A 21,798-nucleotide genomic window follows, 5' to 3' on the forward strand; every position below is an offset into this window, starting at 1 on the left:
AAAGTTGACATTGGGGCAGTACCTTTTCAAAAAGTACACTTTTGTACCTAAAAGGTATACATTGGTACCGCCAAGCTACATGCTGGTACCTCATAGGTACATATCTGTACCTAACTGGTACATTTTAGGACCTTTTCAAAAGGTAGTGTACCAGTGACAAAAAGGTACAACTTTTATACTTTTTTTCTGAGAGTGCAATGGCAACTTCCTTTTAATATGCAGCAACCTCGAGCAGAACCATGGTTCAGAATGGGCAGCCATTTGCCTCGACTGGTTGGGGTGAGGAGACATGGAGAAATACAGTGGCCAGCACTCTAAAAATGGCTGGGCTCAAAAATGTTGGGTAAATATTGGACAGAACACACTACTGGGTTAATATTGACCCAATGCTGGGTTGTTTTAACCCAACTGCTGGGTTATTATACCCCATGGTTGCATAACAACAATCCAGCATTTGTTCTTTTCAATATTTACTCATTATGAGTCAAAACTTAACCCACCCAGTTCTGCACTATACAAAGACTCACATGTAGGCCCGTATTATTGTTTAGTTAACTTATTTTTCCCACTTTGCATAGAGCCAAATGATTGGCCGAAACTCAGCTGGAGAAACAAAACCACTGTTAATCTCACTTACTGATTTCAAATGAAATCTCCTCAGCCGCTTGCAAAATGGCCTCCAACTGCTTCCTTCCAGAATAGGATGGCTTTTTGAAAGTAAGGCTGTTGGGCAGTCCTGCAACTTTAACTGTCATGCCTTGATTTACCAGGGGAGCCTTCCAGTACCTCCGGCATCCTCTGAAAGACACGGGCAAACACATGCATGTACATGTTACACATTGTAACACAGTCGGACAATTGTGACTCTCCTATCCTGTTAATAGCCAGTGTATCAGCTGTAAACAGTCATTTTGGTAATGTGTCATAATCTTATGGTTGATGGACACAAATAAGTTATTGATTTGATAATAATGCCATGAAATCATGAAGGTATATTAGGTTATCAAGACTTAAAAATTGTTTGAACATATGCTTACTATATTTTTGGTTAAACAGATCTTGCACTTTTCTTAGCAGTACATTGACCTCAACTCTGGTTCTCGGTGTTGCGGCTGAGGAGCTGGCTACAGATGTAACAACAGACAACAATCAATTTTATAAAACTATATTATGTATATAGGCACTATTACAGACCTGAGTCCATTTATGTGGATATACGGATATTTTATATAACCAATATTACCTTTGAAATGCAGTGCAAAGTTCACTGTGTCTGTTGAGTCCAGGAAATCGCTCGTTTGGTCATCTTTTTCAGCTGAAAAAAATTGGAAATAAACATGTTAAAACAAAATGCTAAAAGTGATCGAAAGTAAGGACTTGGAAATCTATGAACAGATAAAAATACACATTTATTAAAGCAACTTAAGTGTAAATAAAAAATTAACCAAATGAATAAGAAAACTGAAATATAATTAACTTTACCAGTGGAGGATTGAACATTTGTAGAATTTCTTCAGCCTCTCTGGTAGCTGCTCCAAGTTCAGCATTGTCAGCTTTCATGTCAAGATGCTTTGAAATAGTTGCAGCTTCCTGGCATAACTGGTCAAAACCTGAAGATGCCATATTGAAGAAAAGAAAGAATGCAAAGAGAAATAGGCAAAACAAATTGAAAGAGGGACAAACAGAGAGAGGGGGGAGAGTGAGAGAGAGTGAGTGAGTGTGTGTGTATACGTAGGAGAGTAGGGCTGTGCTAAATAATCGTCTGCGATTCTCATGCGTGTTTCATCAGTAAAGCTGGTTCCGTGATTAGAAGTAAATCGCCATCAGCTGCTTTCAGATGGAGCGGCATTTACTACACAGACTCGTTGTTCACAGAGAAGCTAGGCAAAACCGGGTTTAAAATCGAGGAAAATCGACTCCGACAATCTATGCAATTTTGCCTAGCTTCTCTGTGAACTACGGGTCTGTGTAATAAATGCCGCTCCATCTGAAAGCAGCTGATGGCGATTTACTTCTAATCACGGAACCGGCTTTACTGATGAAACACGCATGAGAATCGCAGACGATTATTTTGCACAGCCCTATAGAAGAGTGAGTGAGTTGGAGAGTGAGTGAGTTAGTAGGAGAGTGAGTTGGAGAGTGAGTGAGTGAGTAGGAGAGCGAGTACGAGAGCTTTTGCAAGTGATGGCTCTTAAAAGAGCCGTTGGTTTAAATGTTGTGGAGCGTGTAGATGGAGGAGCATGAGATGTATGTGAAGAAACTGCAAGACAAAAAAAATTGTGAATTACAAATTTTGGATATTTTTTTAATTCTTTATTTACTAAACATTGTATGTGTATAACTATTTACAACAAACCCCAAGATCCGCCCACTATCATAAGACTATATAATAAGATAAATAAATAAATAAAACGGCAATATAATAAAACTGACCAAAAAAAGAAAGATCTGAATGTCTAAAGATGTCAGATTTGTACATCAAATGTATTAAAAGCATGTTGTTGGTGTTACTGTTTTTTTACTATGTATAAAAAGGCTGAACTACTGTGGTAAAAGCATAAGGTTTGCTGTTACTGCACTACAAAATACCACAGTAGAAGTAGACTAACTGCGGTAAAAACATGGTACGATTTGTGTACTATAAACACACAATACCACAGTAGTAGTACATTGGTAGTTAATTCCAAAAATATGAATATAATAAAATGATCGAGGATAACGTGACTAGCTTTTAATCACGCGCTAATCAATCACCCACTGCTTGATTATGTGTTGAACTTATTTTGAACAAAAAGAAAGAATGTAATATAGATGACCAATACAATTCAGATAACATTTAGAAGCCGATCTGGATTAATAAAGAACATATAATGAATTTAATATCGAACAAACAGACACTTTTAGTATACTCACCGAGTGGCGACGTTTGTAAACAGATGATACATATCGCGATGATGTGCGAACGAGATTTGGGTCACGGCAGGGGCGTAGCCACGGGTGTGCGGGAGCCACCCACAGTAGCACACCTAAAATTGATGCAGAATATTTATTTATAGTTTCAATATTTTTTTGTACTAAACTTGGGCTGTTGTTGTTTACTTAGAATATATATATATATATTTAAAATCAACCCTTTCACGCGTAAGTTAAAAATATTTTATCTGACCCCTTGTGTCCATGGCGACGGGTCATGATTGTCACGTGACACACCGCAACAACAATAATGTATTCTATTCGTTTTATTTCGTTTTTCCTTTTTTAAATTAAAATATTAACTAACTTGCTTACCATGTCAACTATCTGATACTCCAATCCTTCGTTTAAAGATCTTTATAAATTATCTTGATCTATAACGAGATGAGTCCTGTCCACCGGATTTACAGCACCTGAATTCCCCAGCGTTTCTGCTTATCTTGCCTGTGACACACGCAGATTTTCAGATGCACACCCAGAGTTTTTTTCTGGCTACGGGTCACGCTTCTTGAGTGCGATGAACAAAATCGTATGGTATAGTACGATTTAATCTATTCGTATTAATTAGCACGAAATCCCTGCAACACAGGGCTGTGTTAAATGCGATGAACTAATCGTACGATTTCGTACGAGCCAGCTCGTATGGTTTCATACGATTTAGCCACTTGGTTAAATCGTTTGAATTATTACGAATTCGCCGTGAGATAGGGTTGGATTGTTCCCCATGTGTTTCTTGGTACATCGTTTGTGCCTGTGTATAAATAATGTTTCGGTTGTCCTTTGTCAGTCATTTTTGGTTTAATGTGTTGGTTCTTGTATTCTGTGCTGTGGCTCCATCCGAGGATTATCTTGTTGTTTGTTTTCACTGCCATGTTTTGTGCTGCCTCTGCCTGCCTTCCTTTCATCCCACGTTACAGAAACTCTGTGTAAGAAGGTACTTTTCTCTGTAGTTAATGCACCTCTGGTCTCATTTAGTCAAAGAAAACCGTAGTAAAAAATACACTCCATTAACGTGTGAAAAAAATTCATAACGCCCCTTTGAATACTTCTATGGGCTGCTATAGATGCAATGGCAGAAGTAGAATAATAATAAGAAAGCCAGGGCTTCACTCCTTATAATAAATCAAATGAAAACGAGAAAACATATGTGAACTAAATACTGTAATTTATTTACCAAATAAGTTTATGAAAAAGCTTTTTTAATCAACCAACAACTCTATATACATTTGTTTGCATTAATAGAAATATTACATGTTTAAACATTTTCATCAAGGTGTCAACATCGGTGCTTGTGGGATTTGGTCAAGTTTAGAAGAGGTGCAGAGACTAGTCTTGGTTTTTGAAGGTGGTGCCATCCACTCCACAGAGTTTAATCTCAACCGGACCAGTCTAGGGAAAGTGGCATCACTACAGTATACATACTCCAACCCGGAGCTCTGGATGACTGTGAAAATGTGTTCACTGCTGAGGACCTGATACTCTTCCTTCAGAACAAGCAGCAAGGAGACCTAAACAATAGAGCCAAAACTGTACTGTTACAGACCACAAAGTAAGCAAAACCTGCACTCACCCAGCAAGTAGGGACTTTAAGCAACTGTCATGACTGCTGGGTGATCGATGGCTGTGTGATCTGTGTGTGTGTGTTGTTTACCTGTGGTGCCGGTTCCTCGTGTGTTCACTAACTCCGCCCCCTTGTTTCAGTTGATTGTTCACCGGTGGTGTCTCGTTTACCTTTCCCTTTATATTGCACGTAGTCCTGTCCTTTGTTGCGCGCTCATTGTTTTATCACAGTCCTGCTGCCCTGCCTTGTCTTGTCAGTCGCTCTCTGTCTTTTCCTTTGTTACCCCAGGTTTGGTTTCGGCGTTCGGGGACGCGTCTTCACCCGGACCGCTCGCTTGTTGGAGCATTGGATTATACTGACTTTGTTTGTCTCTCGATACAGCTGGTTCGCTTCGTTTCTAGGCGGTATACCAGCTGTCTCCCTCTCTCCGGTTTGCATCATCACCCGTGAGTGGAGTTCACCCATTTTACCTTGTGGATTATATTGACTCTAACTACTGTTGTTTCTCGGAACCACTGGTTCGCTTCGTTTTTAGGCGGTGACCAGTGGTTTCCGGGTGGTCCTTCTTCATCTGGATTACACAGTGGATTATCCGTCTGAGAACTTGGACTTCCATCTCCGCCTGTCATCCACCTTCAGGGCGGCGTGTTTCATCCCTCTGTTGCGTGTGGTGACAGTGCTGGCGTTCTCGACGGAACGCGTGGGTGGCTCTCTCTTCCTTTGGATCTGTACTGAATTATTGTGTAGCGCCGACTCACTCTCCCCTACTGTGGGAGTGATTCATTCCCACAGTAGTGTTTCCATCGGAGTGAGTCAACGGGTGTACGCCGTGTGTGGATCTACCAGTGACTTGCTCTCCTGTTTTCTATATTTTTCTAAATAAACTATTTAACTTGCACTTGACTCTGAGTCCGTTTCCTGACAGATGAGCGCGCCAAAAATGGAGTCAGCAAGTTTAGAGAGTCGGGAGGTACAGACCGCCCTTCACCAGCAGGGGGCGGCCATCGACCAACATTCGTCGTTATTGTCTGCTGCTGCCAGAGATTTCAGCATCCTGTCTGAGCAACTGAAAGAGCTCAGCAATCGCTTGGACCAAGTGACTCCTCGCCATGAAGCCTCAACCTCATCCGGAGGAGCCGCTTCATTTGAACAGGAGCCACACACGGCTACACCCCCCACCTACAATGGCGATCCCAACACCTGCAGATCCTTTTTACAGCAGTGCTCTCTCGTCTTCGCACTCCAGCCCCGTCGATTTTCTTCATCCACTTCCAAGGTGGCCTATGTCCTGACATTACTCACTGGAAGGGCGAGAGACTGGGGTATGGCCGCCTGGGGGGCTAAAGCTCCTTTTACTTTTTCATTTGAGGCTCTTGAGGAGGAGATGTTAAAACTGTTTGACCGCTCACTCAAGGGAGACATGGCAGCGGCTGAGTTGGTGAGATTACGGCAACGTAATGACTCTGTGACTGATTTCGCCATACGATTCAAAACGCTCGCTATTTGCTGCAACTGGAATGACGCGGCATTAAGAGCACAGTTCCTCGAGGGTCTCACGCCAGGTATTCAAGACGAGATTGCACTGAGGGAGCCACCCACGTCCCTGGAAGCTGTCATCGATCTGGCTCTGAGGGTCGAGTCTCGCCATCGGCAGAGAGATCTGCGTCGCTCATTTCGCCACCTGATGTCAGAACCAGGGGAGATCGCTTCAGAGACGCCCTCCGAGGAGCCTATGCAGCTGGGCAAGTTCCGAATTTCTGCTGGAGAGAGAAGTCGTCGGCTATCTAATGGCCTCTGTTTGTATTGTGGCAAGCCGGGGCATCTGGCGGCCACCTGTCCGGTAAAAGCTCACGCCCGCCGATGAACCTGGGAGTCTCGGTGGGCGCATCGTCATTTAAATCTCCCGTAAGCAGCACCACACTACCTGTCATGATTAACTCTTTCTCGTCACAGGCGTTGCTGGATTCCGGTGCGGAGGCGTGTCTTTTGGATGCTGGGTTGGCCAAGTCCTGGGGTATTCCATTCATCCCTCTCTCCTCTCCTTTGTCTGCCTGGACATTGAAGGGCCAGCATATGGCTGTGATCACGCACCGCACACCCCCTGTGAGTTTGTTTGTTTCTGGCAATCATCGTGAGGAGATTGAATTCTACATCTTAGAAGATTCACAATCGCCAGTCATTTTAGGTCATGACTGGCTATCCAAACATAATCCTCACGTTGATTGGCAGAACAATGTTGTGTTATCATGGAAGTCTTCGTGTTATGTTTCTTGTCTTGGTCCTGCTCCCTCTCTTGTCTCTTGTTCTGTCTCGCAGGTCCCGGCTATCGATCTCTCAGGGGTCCCGGCGGAGTACTCGGATCTGTATCAGGTTTTCAGTAAGTCCCGGGCCACTTCTCTGCCTCCTCATCGGTCGTATGATTGCGAGATTAAACTACTTCCCAACACTTCTCCGCCTAAGGGTCGCATATTTTCCCTAGCTAAACCAGAAAGAGAGGCTATGGATAAGTACATTAATGACGCTCTTAAAGCCGGTCTCATTCGCCGCTCCTCGTCTCCAGCTGGTGCTGGATTTTTCTTTGTAAAAAAGAAAGACGGGTCTCTTCGTCCGTGCATTGATTATCGAGGGCTGAATGACATTACTGTTAAGAATAAGTACCCCTTGCCTTTAATGTCATCAGCATTCGAGTTATTACAGGGAGCGCGCGTATTTACCAAATTAGATCTGCGCAACGCTTATCATTTGGTACGTATTAGAGAGGGCGATGAGTGGAAGACAGCCTTTAATACACCTTCTGGACACTGGGAATATTCCGTTCTGCCGTTCGGTCTTTGTAACGCTCCAGCTGTCTTCCAGACCATGGTCAATGAAGTGCTGGGTGACATGATTAACAGATTTGTCTTTGTGTATCTCGATGACATTCTCATCTTTTCTCCCTCCATGCAGATACACACTCAGCACGTTCGCATGGTTTTACAACGGCTATTAGAGAATCAGCTATTCGTTAAGGCGGAGAAGTGCGAGTTCCACAAAAAGTCGGTTTCGTTTCTGGGTTTTGTCATTGCCGAGGGAGAAATTCGTCCCGATCCCGCTAAGGTTAAGACGGTTGCCGATTGGCCAGTACCCGACACTCGGAAGGAGCTTCAGCGATTTCTGGGGTTCGCCAATTTTTATCGGCGTTTCATCAGAAATTTTGGTCAGATCGCTAAGCCTCTCACCGCTCTCACTTCACCTAATGTATGTTTCCGTTGGAGTAGAGAGGCTCAGGAGGCCTTTGATGTGTTAAAATCCCGGTTCATCTCTGCGCCTGTCCTCTCTATTCCCGATCCGGCTAAACAATTTATAGTGGAAGTGGATGCATCTGATGTCGGGGTAGGCGCCGTCTTATCACAGCGATCGTCTATTGATGGGAAAGTACATCCGTGTGCTTTTTTCTCTCACCGGTTAAACCCAGCAGAACGTAATTACGACATAGGGAATCGGGAGCTGTTGGCGGTTAGACTCGCTTTGGGTGAATGGCGTCACTGGTTGGAGGGAACCTCGGAGCCCTTTCTGGTCTGGACGGATCATAAGAATCTTGAATATATCCGTTCGGCCAGAAGACTAACATCTAGGCAGGCTCGTTGGGCACTCTTCTTTGATCGTTTCAACTTCACCCTCTCGTACCGGCCTGGCTCGAAAAATACCAAACCTGATGCTCTCTCCCGTCTGTTCGAAAAGTCCGATTCGGAGAGGACGGAGACCATTCTCCCGGAGGGGAGGGTGGTCGGCGCCCTCGTATGGGGAATCGAACAGCGGGTGAGAGAGGCCGGCCGGGAGGGGGAAGTTCTGGAGGGGTGTCCAGCGGGTCGCCTATGGGTTCCTGAGCGGTTACGTTCCGATGTCATCCGGTGGGGTCACGAGTCCAAATTTGTCGGCCATCCAGGTATTCGGAGAACGTTGGCTGCCGTCCGTCAGCGTTTTTGGTGGCCTTCTATGTCCACTGACGTCAGACAGTTTGTATTAGCCTGTTCGGTTTGTGCTCGTAATAAGGCATCTAATTTACCACCCGCTGGTCTGCTTAAATCTTTGCCCGTGCCCTCCCGCCCCTGGTCTCATATAGCTCTTGATTTTGTCACCGGCTTACCGGCATCTAATGGTAACACTGTTGTTCTAACTGTGGTGGATCGTTTTTCGAAGGCGGTTCATTTCATTCCCCTGCCCAAGCTACCTTCTGCAAAAGAGATGGCTCAGGTTTTGATTAATCACGTTTTTCGGTTACATGGTATTCCGACTGACGTAGTGTCAGATAGGGGTCCTCAGTTCATCTCTCGTTTTTGGCAGGAGTTTTGTAGACAAATTGGCGCCACGGCCAGCTTGTCTTCTGGTTATCACCCGCAGACCAATGGGCAATGCGAACGGGCTAATCAGGATCTCGGTAGAACGCTCAGCTGTCTGTCGTCACAATATCCGAATTCCTGGTGCGATCAGCTCCCGTGGGTTGAATATTCTCATAATTCTCTTCCCGTTACGTCTACCAATTTGTCCCCGTTTGAACTTTCCATCGGTTATCAACCTCCCCTGTTTCCATCACAGGAGCCCGAGGCAGCGGTTCCGTCTGCGTTAGCTTTCGTACGCAGGTGCAGACGCACCTGGAGGAGAGCTAAGACACTGTTATTATCTAATTCCAGACGAACCAAAGCTGCAGCTGATCGTCATCGGCGACCTCCACCCCGTTACGTTTGTGGTCAAAAGGTATGGCTTTCTACCAAGGATCTGTCTCTCCGTGAGCCTTCTCGTAAGCTGGCTCCGAGATTCATTGGGCCATACAGTATTTCTAAGGTCATTAATCCGGTGACGATTAAGCTTAAGTTACCCCTTTCTCTTGGTCGGGTTCACCCTGTTTTTCATGTATCCAAGGTTAAACCTGTGATGTTTGCTCGCTATAACCCCCCTGTCTCTGCCCCTAATCCCCCCGCCCCTCGTCTAGTGGATGGTGCCCCTGTCTACACTGTTAAGAGGTTACTAGACTCTCGCCGCAGGGGCAGAGGATTTCAGTATTTAGTGGATTGGGAAGGATACGGTCCTGATGAGAGGAGCTGGGTTCCGGGTCGGGATTTGCTGGATCCTGGGCTGATCGAGGACCTCCGTCGGCGACAGGGTGAGTTCCCCGGTCCGTCTGGTGCCGGTCGTGGAGGGGGGGCTACTGTCATGACTGCTGGGTGATCGATGGCTGTGTGATCTGTGTGTGTGTGTTGTTTACCTGTGGTGCCGGTTCCTCGTGTGTTCACTAACTCCGCCCCCTTGTTTCAGTTGATTGTTCACCGGTGGTGTCTCGTTTACCTTTCCCTTTATATTGCACGTAGTCCTGTCCTTTGTTGCGCGCTCATTGTTTTATCACAGTCCTGCTGCCCTGCCTTGTCTTGTCAGTCGCTCTCTGTCTTTTCCTTTGTTACCCCAGGTTTGGTTTCGGCGTTCGGGGACGCGTCTTCACCCGGACCGCTCGCTTGTTGGAGCATTGGATTATACTGACTTTGTTTGTCTCTCGATACAGCTGGTTCGCTTCGTTTCTAGGCGGTATACCAGCTGTCTCCCTCTCTCCGGTTTGCATCATCACCCGTGAGTGGAGTTCACCCATTTTACCTTGTGGATTATATTGACTCTAACTACTGTTGTTTCTCGGAACCACTGGTTCGCTTCGTTTTTAGGCGGTGACCAGTGGTTTCCGGGTGGTCCTTCTTCATCTGGATTACACAGTGGATTATCCGTCTGAGAACTTGGACTTCCATCTCCGCCTGTCATCCACCTTCAGGGCGGCGTGTTTCATCCCTCTGTTGCGTGTGGTGACAGTGCTGGCGTTCTCGACGGAACGCGTGGGTGGCTCTCTCTTCCTTTGGATCTGTACTGAATTATTGTGTAGCGCCGACTCACTCTCCCCTACTGTGGGAGTGATTCATTCCCACAGTAGTGTTTCCATCGGAGTGAGTCAACGGGTGTACGCCGTGTGTGGATCTACCAGTGACTTGCTCTCCTGTTTTCTATATTTTTCTAAATAAACTATTTAACTTGCACTTGACTCTGAGTCCGTTTCCTGACAGCAACAGCTGGGAATGGAACGGCTACGGCGACTGGAAGTATGCTGTCACACCACCGGAGCCAGGAACGTAAAAATCACTAAGCAACCGTAAACAGGACAGCGCAACGCGGCATTAATTCATTTATTGAGAAACTAAAAAATGTCATTTAAAAAAGCAAGAGAAGGGTTGGTTTTGGCATTAAATGACAATCTTTGTCAGAAGAGGAGTTTTTACTATTGTATGATGTAAATAAGTCTAAATTTAAGCAATACTTGAAAACATTGAATACTTAAAAATCTTTAAAATTAGCTTAAATTTAAAACATTTTAACACATATTATATAAAAGACTTGTGGTACAATCATAAACTGATGCAATTACAATGTCATATGCCATAAAACATAACATTTATTAACACAATCTCTCACGTTGTAGTGACTACGGCAAATCAGCTGTTCTCCCGTAGTAGACCGTTACAGTAGAACGTCACAAAGTAGCAGGTAAATTCGCGCATGCGCAATACAATGCCAGAATGCCGTTGCCGTTCCACCAGAGGGTGTTGCTTAAAGTCCCTAATAATTTAGAAAAGGTGGCAACACCAACGGATGTTGAAGGGCATCCAGACCATCAACTACCAACCAAAACAATCTCCTTATGACACTGATGTTTCCCTTCCAGATGTGCTGCTGAACAACTTGCAGGCACATTTTGAAGCAAAGAATGATGCATCAATGTGAAAGATCATCCCGCATCCCAACAACCAGGTATTTGGTTTTACCATGTATCAGGGCCATAACCACAATAGACATTAAGGGCTGCATATCCCCCCAATAATCAGAAACTGCCAAATTGTCCTTACCATATTTAATTTTTTTATATACATAGATGTATCTCTGAATATGTTGGTTCCCCTCAATGTTCACGGTATGGTTAGGGCCTTGCCATGGCTGATTTAAGGAAGACTCTTAAGTACACCCTTCCCTGGCAAAGTGCTCGGATGATGTAAACACTAGCACTTAGATGTTCTCAATGACACCTTTAAAGGAATAGTTTAGCCCCTATTTTACTCACCCTCAAGCTATTCACGGTGTAAAATAGTTTTTACTTTTTCAACTAAACACAAAGTTACATTTGTTCGGGTTAAATTTGTCATTTTACAAGATTACACATAATTTCATCTTAAATTTCTTTGCATGTGTGGATTGCATGTGTTGTTATTGTTTCAAAACTGCATTCCAGAAAATGCATCATTCTATTATAAAATGACATTTAGGGCTACGATTTTATAAATCTTATTAAAGCCACTACGTTTTTTTTAGTTCGTTTTTTATGTTTTTTTTATTGATAGAAATGTTGTAGTATGTTTCATTTGTTCCCGTTCTTCGAACAAAAATAGTTTTTATTTCGTACAGTATATCCAAAAACAGTGTATCCATAAATAGACCTGTGTTTCATTCTCACATTGGGAACATCTGTTTACACCTTTAGTTACTAGTTATCTGGTAGCTTTCTGTAAATTTATTTGTTCTTGATAATGATTTATAAAACTCAAAATGAGAGATTTACCCTCAGATCTGACAAAAAAAATCAGAGAGTCAAAGCCTCAAGTTTAACCTTGATTTATGTCATGGTTAGTAAGATGTTATTGGCAGGTACATAAATGCATTTTATAATGAATTAGATTTCCTAAAAAGTATAAGTAGGATTTATGTTGGCCCACTTTGCTGTGGTGTGTTGCGAGTAGGGTGTGGTGGGCCGTTTTGTTTGAAAAAGTCCAGGGACACTATTTAGACACAGTTCCCCATAATTAAAATGTTTAAAGGCGGGGTGCATGATTTTTAAAAAAACACTTTGGAAAAGGGAGTCAGGCCAAGTACCAAAACACACTTGTAGCCAATCAGCAGTCAGAGATCATGCAACCTGCCTTTAAACAAATATAAAAACTCAAGCTAACAGTTCTTAAAAAAATAATACAAGTGTTTCATGCTCACAGTTGCTGCAAATAGGGCTACACCGTGCCAGTTTTGTAAAAGATAAACAACACCATAAGTTGATGAATCAGTCAATTCTTGATATTTACCAAAACAATTCAGACCAACCTGTAGTTATTTTTTATTATTATTCCTCAAGATTAGCTACTATCTTTGAAGATGCCTGTATAACTGGACTCCTAGTGCCGCCTGACTGAGGATGATGAGTAAAGTACATTACATTCACTTTACACTGAAAAAGCGTGCAGGATCATATGTTGATGAATTTCTTGTTGAAGTTAGTTATCTTACCAACAGGAGTATTTTGAACACCCAACAAACTAATTGTCCTGACTAGTTTTGTCTCCTTAGGAGAACACAAAAGATATTCAGCAGACTGAACAAAAGTCAGTAGTGCAGTTGTCATCTACAAATAGGACAAAAAGTGTCTGCTAAATGCCATCTAAAGTCAGTTGCTTGTTAATGTTAAAAATTATGAACTACATAAAAATCAGTATGGAAGTCAAGTAGCAGTGTTCGAATTGAAGGGGGTCTGGGGGGTCCTGGACCTGCTATAAGCCTCGAAGGACCCCCCATAAACCACAAAAATATAAATTAGGGGGTCCCCTGGTTTTTATTAAAATTAAAATACAACATGAATTTAAAATTTCCATGTTGCGCTGTCACAAAGCGATATGCTACTGTCCGTTATTTGTCCCAATTTCGCAATAAACTAATTCAAATGATTTCTGTCTGAAATAAATATAAACTCGCAAGTGCGCCTCCTGCTGTTTTCTGGAGGAATTGACAGACGAGTTAATGTCTCTGTCTGCATGTTGTGTGGATTATTTTCACCTCAGTGACGGTAAGAATGTTTAGTAATCTTTTGGGTTAGGTTTTTTTAATTCTTCTCAAACTATTATTTCATAACAGTCGTGAGGCTACACACTCAAATTGACAGCTGGTCCACCAAGTCAAAAGAAACACAAAATATTTTATTGGGAAAGCAGAAGTAATCACGCATAAATGATAATAAATTAGCCTATAGTCTTTTTAAAACGAATTGTTCAAATACGCATCATTCAGAAATAAATAACTTTTTATAGAAAGCTTATCTTTTGCATGTGTGGTTTTAAACCTTGCAAATGTTAACATGCAAGCGAAGCGATTTTAAACTATTTAAGCGCAAGATGTTAAAGTAAGCTGTTTTGTGTGTGCACAGGCAATGACGCACAAACTCAAATGAACTCACACTCATAAGCGGACGCATGGAGACACGCGATTCTAAAGCATGCAAAAACACAATTATTTTGAAATACCACAGTCTTGGCACTTATTCTCATAAAAACATTCAGTGCAAACAGTTCAGAAAGAAGTCAAATCTTTGTGTTGGTCTTGCTTGTGTTTCTGTCATTTATATTAATTAAACAACAGAAAACAAAGGAAAATCACTTCTGTATCTTTAAAAAGATTAATTATATTTTATTTATATAATAAAGAAGACAGGGTAATGTTTATTTGATTATATTTATGTACCTAAATACTACTGTTAGATCTTACTTTATTTGTAACTTTGTTCTTTTCTATTTTTATATGCTCATCATTTCTTAATTTGTTCTTATTTTATTTTCCTAGCCCCAGTTTTGCTGAAAATTATTCGATCTATGATTTAAAAAATGCAATGTAATCCATTTAACCACTACTATATAGTAAAAATATGTAATTTGAGATTAGGCATTGAGGTCCACCCTATTTCACCCCTATTCTGTTGAAAATTTCTGGCCTTGCAGTGTTTCACACTAATTTGAGGGGTAAAAACGTTTAGGGTTTGAGTTAAGGGTAATTTGGGGTTTCTTTTATTAAAACCAGGATCAGATGATTGTTGATCCAGGATCACATCTTACTTTGTCAAATCACAGCGACCCTATAATGAGGGGGTGGGGCTTGGCCAGGGGGTGGGGCTTAGGTTGGGGACCCCCCATAAGCTTTGACATAATTAGAACACTGTCAAGTAGTATGTATACATTTTTAGTATTTGAAAAGGCGAAAGGTACCCCGATGACCTATTTCTTCTGGCTATATATTAAAGTTTTCATTTACTGGATGCCCTTCTATGCTAGAAATATGCAAGCTGAGGAGCTGCCAACTTGAAAAGTGAATAAAGTGAAAGTACCAGATTTAAGTAGCCATAATTGTATTCCTCGTGATTGTACTTTTTAAACAACACACACAAAATGTATGGTCGTGGTTGTTGTGATTGCGTCATTAGTCAAAGGACATATGGGTCACATGACAATCAATACACTTGATATGTACAAAATGTATTCACACCCAAACATACAAAGTAGAACATGATGTGTTTACGACAGCTGCTGCCAGAACTCTTACCCGAACCAGAAAATTTGAGCATATTAATTCAGTCCTCAGGTCTGTTACATTTCACATAAAGTTACTCTATGGCTCAGGACCTTAATACATTGCAGACATGCTAATTGAATATGAACCTAACAAATTACTCCGATCATTATGATCAAGTCTTATAAAAATACCAAGGGTTAACACATAACAAGATGAGTCAGCGTTTAGTTATGACGCCAATCGTAGCTGGATTCAGGTTTCAGAAGAGATCAGATGTAATTCCATTTTAAATCAATAAATTAGAAACACATCTGCATTAAATGAAGCACTGTGCTGCTTTACACTTATTGCACTTTTATCCCAGTCATTTTATTTCTGTACTTTTCTAATACGTAAAATGCTTACATGTCTTTGTTTTATTGTGATTTTAAATATCTTTTTTATATTCTCTTTGTAAATCATTTCTATGTGCTGGAACGACATTATAAATAAATGAATAATTTATGTGTAAAGCACTTCGATTTACCCCTGTTTATAAAATGTGCTACACACTAATCAACATTTGAAGTGGATCAAAACCATTCATGTCTTAGAATTTATTTTTTTAAATCCACTTCAGATGTTGACTATATATAAATAAGTTTTGCCTAAAAAGATAAGTAAAAAATTTAATAATCTTTGACTGATTTGTTCTCCGAGAAATAAAAAATGCTGCTTCTGTATCATCCCTTTTATATCACCTTCATTTATACGAGTGTTGAAAAAAAAGTGTCTGCCAAATGCATAAATGTAAGCCTTCTGTATCATTTGCAAAAGTTTGATTGCACATGCTGGGACGTGCCATGAGACATTCAGTCCGATGTAAAAATTACAAGAGCCTGAACAAAGAGATGTGCAGTGTGCTTAGTTAGATATTATAAATCCTGATTTTTCAGATTTTGTATAATGTCAATCTGCATTACCAAGTAGTCTTTGTTATCTGTATTAGGCTAGTTAACAAGCATAGATGCTCGTAAAATGTGTAGTCAATGCTAAAAGTGCATTTTTGTCTGGTACTCAGTGCAACTCTAACATCATTAGTCATTATTTATGCTTTCAGTTTCATCCAGATCGATTCAGATGCTGAGTCACATATAAAAGCTTTTAGATCAGAGTGGAGTGGTCAGGATTATCCAATCACAGTCAAGTTTGATAAATATTAAAGATATTATTTAGCAGAAGGTTTTGGGTTGAATTTTCATTTGTAAAATGAAAAATCTTTGTAAATCTGTCTGCAAATCTTTGTAAAATTAAAATACAGGAAAAACAGATGATTAGTGTATGGAATGAAATGTATACTGTAGTTTCAGTTTCTCCAATCGCATAGCATTGGTCAGTCCACTTCTGCAGACTGCAGTCGACGCAGCCCAGAAGATCTTGTTTCTACAACAACAGACATCACCTCAGAGGAGACTTACAGGACACAAAAGAATATATGAAAATCGGAAAAAGACAAAATATTTTTTTAATGAAAACTGAATTGAATGGATTACTGGATTATTGCACATTAATTATTAATATTGAAGATTATGAGATTTAAAATGACAAAGATGAAGATTCTTCTGTGTTTCTTCATGTCGGTTCATGTGATCGTCTCTATCTCAAATGGTATGTATATTACAAATAAACACATAATGGATTTATTACTTGTTGTCCCTCAAATTGAAGATTTTTGTGTATTTTAAATTTTGCACCTGAAAAACATTGTTTGTTTCTTGCCACTTAACTTTACATGCTGCTAAATGCTGTAAAACTATGACTGGCTAGTGTTTTGTATTATTTTGATTAAAATATATTGATATATTGTATATTTCAATTTTTTTATTAATACAATTACAAGATTAATCGGGCATTAATTTGCGTTATAGTGTTATCTGCTAAAATACAAAAAAACATAATTTAATTATGCTGCCATCAGTCCTAATATTATTGCATGACATCACGTGTGGGCGAACCCTATTATGCTACAATGAAGATTATATGATGACACTGGGAATGGTTGTAGCTAGAAAATCTCTTGGTAAATAAGTTATTCACATAAATGTTACAAGGAATAGAAATATTACATTTGTGCAGCTTGTTAACAGCTTTCAAAAGCAGTTTTTATAAACAATTGATTTGTGGGGCCTCTAATAACATTTATATCAGCAAAAACTCCCTATTGGAGGTTTGTCTGACATTCCTAAAGTGTTTAACTGTGTATTGGTTATACTGGGATCGCCCATGAAAAATTTGTATCTGTTAATGCTGCGAGGAAAACAATCTAATGAATGCATGTACAAATCTATTAATGTATATTTAGGTCAGGAGAAATCACAGCATTTATCCATTTTGGTTAATTTTGGAAACTGGTTAATAATCATTTATTTGCATATATATTGGATGTGATTATCCTGACATCAAGTCATTGTGGACATCTACTTTAGTCTCTGTTGAAGGTCATCAGAGCACTTAAGGCTCTGACAAATAGTTTGCGTTCTGTCAAACGACAGGATCAATTGTATTGTGGTTGTTGTATTGTGTGCAAACCCAAGTCGCATCCTTTATTGACCCAGAACTGCAGATAAACGGCTCTATGATGCATGCACATTTGGTGATAAATCCTTAGCCTATGAAATCTGAAGCAATTCAATGTGTAAACTCATTGCTCCATTAGTAAATTAAATTTCCTTCAGTCTGACTAGCAGTAGCGGAGTGGCCATCGGGAGAGTCGGGACAATTCCCGTTGGGCCGGTAGTGTTTTGAGGCTGCGAGGGCCGGTCTGATAATAAAACATTGCGAGTTATATAGCAACCCCGTCTGGTGGCCTGATGTGCGGCCGCTTTCCACTGGTCAAACTGTAAAGCCTCTTTGCTCAACACAGTATATAAAAGTGCTCAACCTGTTCGGTAGGTCCAGCCATGTTTAGGATTTTAAAAAATATAGGGGGATCATTGAACAGCCCCTCCCCAAATGGCATAGCCTGTCGGCCTTTGATGTAAAAAGCTGCGCCACGGAATGCCTGTTTATTGCAGTACATATGCGGTCGGATTGATCCATCAAGATGATAGACTATTTGATAGTTAAGCGGGTTTAAAATCTCTAGCCTAGTGGTCAGTAATGGATCAAATCAGCACATTTGCAAAGGTTTATCTCCATATGGCTATATCTTAATATAAATAAAAATTAGAAGGGTAACTTTGCAGTATCACATCATCCTCACAACATTATTATTTCTCAAACCTTAAAGAAATATTATTTTCAAAGGAACTTTATTCTTACAATTAATTTAAAGATGCACACATTATTCCACATATGATTTGAATATTAGACGAGAGTATATAGCGTCAATAACCGTCTCATATGGCAAAAAGATATAACTTAACATAACAGCATAATGAAATGAATAAATAGACAGGGAAGCAGGATTGGCATGTACATTGTATTATTATTACCAGAAAAACAGCAATATTACTAAAATAAACTCTGAGGTAAATGTGCCAAACACATTAAAATAAATAAGCAATAAAAGTGGAAAAAACATTATTATCTCTCAAAACTTGACAAAAATTATATTTAAAGGAAAAATTCTTACAGTTATTAAAAGATGCACACATTATTCCATATTACTCCCATTTATGAGCACGTTTATCTCTGGCCTCGCTCTGTTATGTAATAGCTGATTGACAGGTGCGCATATCCGTCTTTCAAACAGGTATCATTTTGTATAGTTACTCATTTAGGAAAACTATTACGAATATTACGAAAACGGCAGATTAATAACGATTTGTATTACCCTAGTTTTACTACAAATATGAGACCTTTTTTACCACTGAGGGCCGGTGGTATACACAATTTCCTTGTAGTTTTTGGTCCCACTCCGCCCCTGCTGACAAGTAAAGGAAAATGTTCAAAATTCCTTAAAAAATCGAAGTCATTAGCTTACTCTTTCTGTATTAACTATGCACAAATGGGTCAAAGACTTAAAATTGTAGCCATTGTATGCCCTGTGTTTTGTATGCCCTTGTTTATCTCAATTTATACCAGGTCAGCTCCCAAAGCTCTACCATTTATTAAGAAGAAATGGAATATGTAATATCTGAAAATGTTTTTTAGATCAGTTGTAACGTATCCCCAGGGGCGCCGTAAAGGGGGGAAAAGTTAGGACGATTCTAAGGGCCCATGAACTTTTGAGGGCCCCAGCCAAGGACTGTGCCGCACATGCAACCCCCTTAAGCTGAGCCCTCTTAGCTCCGCCCCGTCTTTACTCTGCGTTTTAGCGCCGTCTTCAATCCACGGTCTCACAGTGCGCGTGAACTTCAGAAGAGAACAAGGTGTGTGTATTTACTGCTATTTCCTATGATATCTGCATATGTGCACTTCCTTACTATAAATGCAGTTTACACAATGTGACGCTGGAGCAATACAATGCAGTTTTCTTTCCACTGTAAAGTCTTCGCTCTGTTCACCCCAGTTTAAAAAAACACAAGGGGATTTACGTTCCATGTTTTGTGTTATGATTCTAACGCGAAGTCAGCCCTTATAAGCTGTTTAATTAACGTAGCTGTATAAGCTAATTAACATAAACTAGAAATGTGATCGGTTACACACTGTTTTGTTTTGTAACGCAATATGCAAAGAAAGGATTTTTATGCAGTCTTAAATCGAGTTGGTTGTGATAAAACTGAAATGCAACTAAGGCTAAACTAGTCAAATTATGTATATTAAAGCTTCTCAACTTGCAACAGGGTTAAGAAATCAATGGAAATCTATGTCGTAATCTGCTATAGTTGTCATTCATTTCATTTTAGAGCCCCGTTGATTAAAAAACAGTCTCATTTAATAACAGTATAGCTGTTTTCTTAAATAATAACTCAACCCTAAACCAACTTTTTTTAGTTAATGATCTGTAAGAATGGGGTTTTGTTAGTGCTGTTCATTGATTTTAGTAAGTTTTTTGACATTTGGATATAAAGTGTTTCAATACTGGTGTAAAAACGTCTGAGTGCTGCCATCTTCAGGTTGAATGGTGGCTACTGCAGTTGAATTTTCTTATTGAATGTTGGGTCCAAAAAATGCCTCGTGATGTAAGCAGGTTCAAGCTCACCACGCCGCTTTGGTCAAGCATTGTTGACCCAGTCTTATTTCAGGCAGAATGTACATAGAAAAGATGCATTGTTGTTGTTCGCCATTTTTAAATGTTACAATGTCGTGTGTGTAACAGCTCAAGTATACAGTATGTCACTGAGACTGTCTCTGAAAATCAGAAAAGTCTCAAATCTTATTGTGAGATAAAAAGCATCACAGTTTAATTTCAAGCATTAATTTCACTATGATTTCAATCGCTGATATGACATTACTCAGTCAATATTAAAGATATCAAGTTTATATTTTCACAAATGTTCTTTACATTATATAGGATGATTTTATGTGGAAAACAGTAAATCACAAAGAAATACTTCAGCTGGGTTTTCACAGGCATGGTCACATTTATCTTTAATCTTTAAGAATGTTGCATTTTCTCTGAATATTTGATTTAATGTACTGTATTTTTCAATTAAATTTGCATTGCACAATGAATTATCTTAGCTGCAGACATTTTAGGTATCTATAAATACTGATAACTGTGGTCAAAACAATATCAAAATAAATAGTTATGTATTATTAAATTACAGACAAAGATTTTGAATAGCTACAGTAGGTTGGATTGTATGTTTGGTACGAAATGGGTATGGGGGGGCCTGACCCCCTATTTTTTCATAGGGCCCAAAATTGCTAGCGGCGCCCCTGCGTATCCCTGTCATCTGCCCTCACTCACCAGACATCATCACCCATAATCTTTTGCACCCCGTCATCTACCATCTTTGATTATTGTCTTCACTTGTTCACCATTACCCGGACACTATAGGCTTGTTCGACTCCATAGCTTTGTCTGACAACTAAGGCAGCTGACTTGTTGCCTCGCTGCCTCATGAGGCAATGACTTTGGAGGCATGATGGCAGCTCCAGGAAATGCATTCAAAATTGAATCCTGTTTGAAATTTAAACAGAGAGAACCCTTGTGATAACTCATCCAATATTTGAACACTACAATACCAATTTCTCGCTAGAAATGCAATTAAAATGTGTAAAAAGTGAAAATATATCTTTATTTTCCCAAAATTTGTGATCCAGCCACTTCCTTGGCCCCCATTTAATTTTTTGAACTCGATCAGGCTCGACCAGAGGCGATTCTAGGGTTAGAGCTTTAGGGGTGCTGAGCACCCAATGAGCTCCGCTGCCACCACCCGCTCTTTTTTCCTACAGAAACCAATAATATGTTTATTGTTAAATAGCTATCATTTTAACATTGGTTCTACTAACTCCAAAATAAAGATTTTTTTGGAGACCTTTCAGGCATGAAAATGGGTCAGGGGTGAAAAAGATGAGTAGAATATTACCCCTCTAGGGTCCGGGAGCATGCTCCCCCTTAGAATTTTTTTTAAAATAACATATTTTAAAGCATCAATCTGATGAGTTTTCAGATCCTTTTTTTTGCCAACCTTTTTATTTCTAATTAATGGTGAGCTAGCACATTTTTGCCATTAATGCCATATTAAAGTCTCAGGACAAAAGGTGGGCTACAGCAGCAGTGTGGGTATGGTTTTATGTGAATATACAGTGTATCGTTTTAAGCCTTTATCAAAATGTCAAATCTCCTAATTTATAACTTTTATGCCTACAACATATGGTAGGTTTATTAATAGTTTGTTAATTTGCATCTTTTCTTTTAACAGTCCTTTAATTGAACCATTACCTTTACTATATGTCTAAAACAAAACACTTGTGACTCCTGCACTAAGGGTTAAAAACGTTACCCCCTT

General features: G+C 40.2%; 1 protein-coding gene and 1 long non-coding RNA gene across 2 annotated transcripts in view; one reads left to right on the forward strand and one right to left on the reverse strand.

The window, feature by feature from the left end:
• Positions 1 to 1,840: 1,840 nt before the first annotated feature.
• Positions 1,841 to 3,675, reverse strand: LOC135733860 (uncharacterized). The gene is made up of 3 exons (XR_010527045.2): positions 3,289 to 3,675; positions 2,914 to 3,026; positions 1,841 to 2,260 (listed from the first exon to the last, which is right to left on the reverse strand). It is a non-coding gene; the product is annotated as an uncharacterized lncRNA (long non-coding RNA).
• A 1,799-nt stretch (positions 3,676 to 5,474) lies between these two features.
• Positions 5,475 to 21,798, forward strand: part of LOC135733878 (uncharacterized) — a 32,950-nt gene continuing 16,626 nt past the window's right edge. The window contains exons 1-2 of the mRNA XM_073814095.1: positions 5,475 to 5,479; positions 5,576 to 6,342. Coding sequence (XP_073670196.1) covers positions 5,475 to 5,479; positions 5,576 to 6,342 — 772 coding nt within the window. The remainder of the gene's footprint in view (positions 5,480 to 5,575; positions 6,343 to 21,798) is intronic.

Source organism: Paramisgurnus dabryanus, chromosome 3 (assembly GCF_030506205.2).
Source record: "Paramisgurnus dabryanus chromosome 3, PD_genome_1.1, whole genome shotgun sequence".
Lineage (NCBI taxonomy): Eukaryota > Metazoa > Chordata > Actinopteri > Cypriniformes > Cobitidae > Paramisgurnus > Paramisgurnus dabryanus.